This window comes from Entamoeba dispar, genomic scaffold (genome assembly GCF_000209125.1).
Source record: "Entamoeba dispar SAW760 scf_1105229463709 genomic scaffold, whole genome shotgun sequence".
In the NCBI taxonomy this organism is placed as follows: domain Eukaryota; phylum Evosea; order Mastigamoebida; family Endamoebidae; genus Entamoeba; species Entamoeba dispar.
The window spans coordinates 4,241-7,075 of NW_001855828.1; the positions used below are offsets into that span (position 1 = coordinate 4,241).

Consider the following 2,835-nt stretch of genomic DNA (forward strand, 5'->3'; position numbering starts at 1 on the left):
AATTTAAATGAAGTTGTTTTGTTGTTATATTCAATTCAGAAATAAAGATTAATATAAGATAAATACAGAATATGAATTTGATATTATTTCATTGAGTATTATCAATAATCTGAAAATTGAAATATGATGATCTGAATGAATTTACTGATGAATGATGAATATAAAGAGAAAATGAGATGTGTTATAAGAATATAAAATTATTTAAACATCAAAATGATGAATGTCAAGTAAATATGATAGAATAGAATAAAAATAAATAAACAAATTAATTATATCACATTGTGTATTTCATCATTAATTTATCAAATAAATACAATGTAAATAAAAAACATAATACAAAATAAAACAACTAATGAAGAAGAGATTACAATTAAGAAATAGAAGACAGATAAATTCTTTGCTCAAAGTTAAAAGTCATTGATACTTTTTGTTTTTTAGTTGATAAGAACTTGATAAATCATAAAAAAGAACATGACAATAATTACTTTCCAAATAGGAAATAAACCAATAACCACAACATATAAAACAATCAGAAATGATATGGAAAAGATTCTTAATGAGATGATCGGAATAAATGATAAAGATGTGGAGGAGTTTTATCAGAGAGAAATGAATATCATGAAAGAAATTGGAACAAAAATCAAAGAAACAGAGAAAGGATATGAATATTTGATAAAACAAGTTGAATTAATAGAAGATGCACATTACAATATCATCACAAAATGCTATGATGATAAATATCAGTTAAATGAACAAGGAAAGAGAAGTATTGTTTGTTAAATATGGTATTTTATAGAAAATACAAGAAAATAAGAAAATAGGAAAGTATCAAGAAATGTTACAGTGACATTATCAGTACAATGATAATATATTGCATCCACATTGACTACATCATCGAAAATCTTTAATTCACTTCTTTTTTAAATAAACAACACAAATAATAGAAATAAACAAAAAGAACTTGAAAAAAAGAAATGAGTGTGTTTATTGAAACAAGTCTTGGGAATGTTGTAATTGACTTATTCACAGAAGATAATCCAGTAGGATGTTATAATTTCATTAAGCTGTGTAAAATTGAATATTATCTTCATTGTATCATTTATCGAGTAATCAAATATTAATAAAATGAAAATTAAGGATAACAATAATCAAATGATTACATTCAAATGATATTGAAATGAATGAATACAAATACAATATTTCAACAACAAACAAAAGATGAATAATACAGAAAAAGAAATAAAGAAAATACATAAAATAAGAGTAAATAATACAGAAAAGAATAAATTAAAATATTAATCAAATAACAAACATACAATAAATAAATACAAATAAAAGAACAAAACAATGAAATGAATAATAAAACAATTAAGAAATAATATAAATTAAAATAAATTAAAAGTAATATTCAAGTTACATAACAAAACAAAAAATAAGAAAGAATAAAAGAATAAAGAATGATGTAAATAAATAAAAGAATTTGAATATAATAAATTAAAGAATGATAATAACATAATAAAGAAACAAGAAAATAATAAGAATTAAGAATAAGAAATATAACATAATAAATTGTAATGATTAATTCATTATTATTAATTTCATTATTCATTACTCTTTCAAATAAAATGAAATTAATAAAGAAATAAGTTAAGTTATAAACACTCATTATATTTATTATTTGATAGTGTTTGAAGTAATCTTGTTCTTTGTATGGTTGGTACTTAAATAAACCATATTTAATAAAAATTATTTCATTTCAATTACAATGATTCGTTTTGGTTTGAAATCTTTTTCACGTTGTATTCCACAAATTGTGTTTATTACTGAATTATTTTTGTAAATGCGGTATTTACGTGATGAGCATTTTTTATGCTTTTCTTTATAAACACAAATATCATTTTCTCCAATAATAAATAATTCAGAGCTTGATGAATCACATAAATAAAATGAACGCTGTAGTCTTTGAATATTAAAGTTTATTGTTCCATCCATTCTTCCATTTGACTCTATTGAAAATAAAAATGATTTTGAATCATATATCCACTTATTAACTTTATCAATTTTAGTATCAACATATCCTCCAAACTTATTTCCTTTTGTGTCTTCAATAATAATTATTATATGTTCTTTACTCACTATTCGTTTATCAAACACTGACGTGTCTTCATTCCAATCATCAATATCTGAATTAAATAGTATATCAGATATTCTTCTCTCTGTCAAACCTTCGAACTCTTTTATTAACTTTTCATAAAACGTTCTATTTCTTGACGTTGTTGTTCCCATTATTTGTTATTGTATCTTGTTTTTAAGATGTTTTATGTTATTTTAAAGTTCATTATTGATTATTATAATAAATTTATAGTTAATAACCTTGTTTTAATTGATCTACTAAATAATAAATAGACTAGTGTTAATTTTCAAGTGAAATATCTAAAGTACATGAAAACTTTCACATGAAACATTGGAATGGTTTACAACAATTTTAGAATTGTAATTAAGAAATGTTAATTAAAAAATTTTATTTTTTGTTGTTTTATTTCTATTTTTATGATTATTTTATACCTTGTTTTAAATAACATATTTATATTTTTGTTATTATTTATTATTTTTCATTTATGTTAATTTCAATAACGAATAGTATACTCAATGACTATACTTCTTTTTATTCTATCTGAAGTGTCATTTATTTGTACATTAAATAATCTAATAAATGAACTTTATTTCTTTATCTTCATTTTGATATTCTTCTTATTATTAAGTTATTTCATTTGTGTTATTTTGAACATCAAATTATTTTGTTTTCTTTAAATTTCTTCTTTCAGTGTCTTCTTA

General features: G+C 20.9%; 1 protein-coding gene across 1 annotated transcript, besides 6 other annotated features; it reads left to right on the forward strand.

The window, feature by feature from the left end:
• Nucleotides 1–245: 245 nt before the first annotated feature.
• Nucleotides 246–275: a sequence feature (AT_rich).
• A 196-nt stretch (nucleotides 276–471) lies between these two features.
• On the forward strand, nucleotides 472–908 carry EDI_311130 (uncharacterized protein; the record flags this gene model as incomplete). Its single annotated transcript, XM_001741378.1, has 2 exons — nucleotides 472–771; nucleotides 822–908. 2 exons carry the CDS (start codon nucleotides 472–474, stop codon nucleotides 906–908), a joined length of 387 nt encoding a protein of 128 aa, XP_001741430.1.
• Nucleotides 909–1,175: 267 nt separating this feature from the next.
• Nucleotides 1,176–1,344: a microsatellite.
• Nucleotides 1,232–1,340: a microsatellite.
• A 3-nt stretch (nucleotides 1,345–1,347) lies between the features above and the next one.
• Nucleotides 1,348–2,242: a repeat region.
• A 102-nt stretch (nucleotides 2,243–2,344) lies between these two features.
• Nucleotides 2,345–2,372: a sequence feature (AT_rich).
• A 146-nt stretch (nucleotides 2,373–2,518) lies between these two features.
• Nucleotides 2,519–2,628: a microsatellite.
• Between the last annotated feature and the right edge of the window lie 207 nt (nucleotides 2,629–2,835).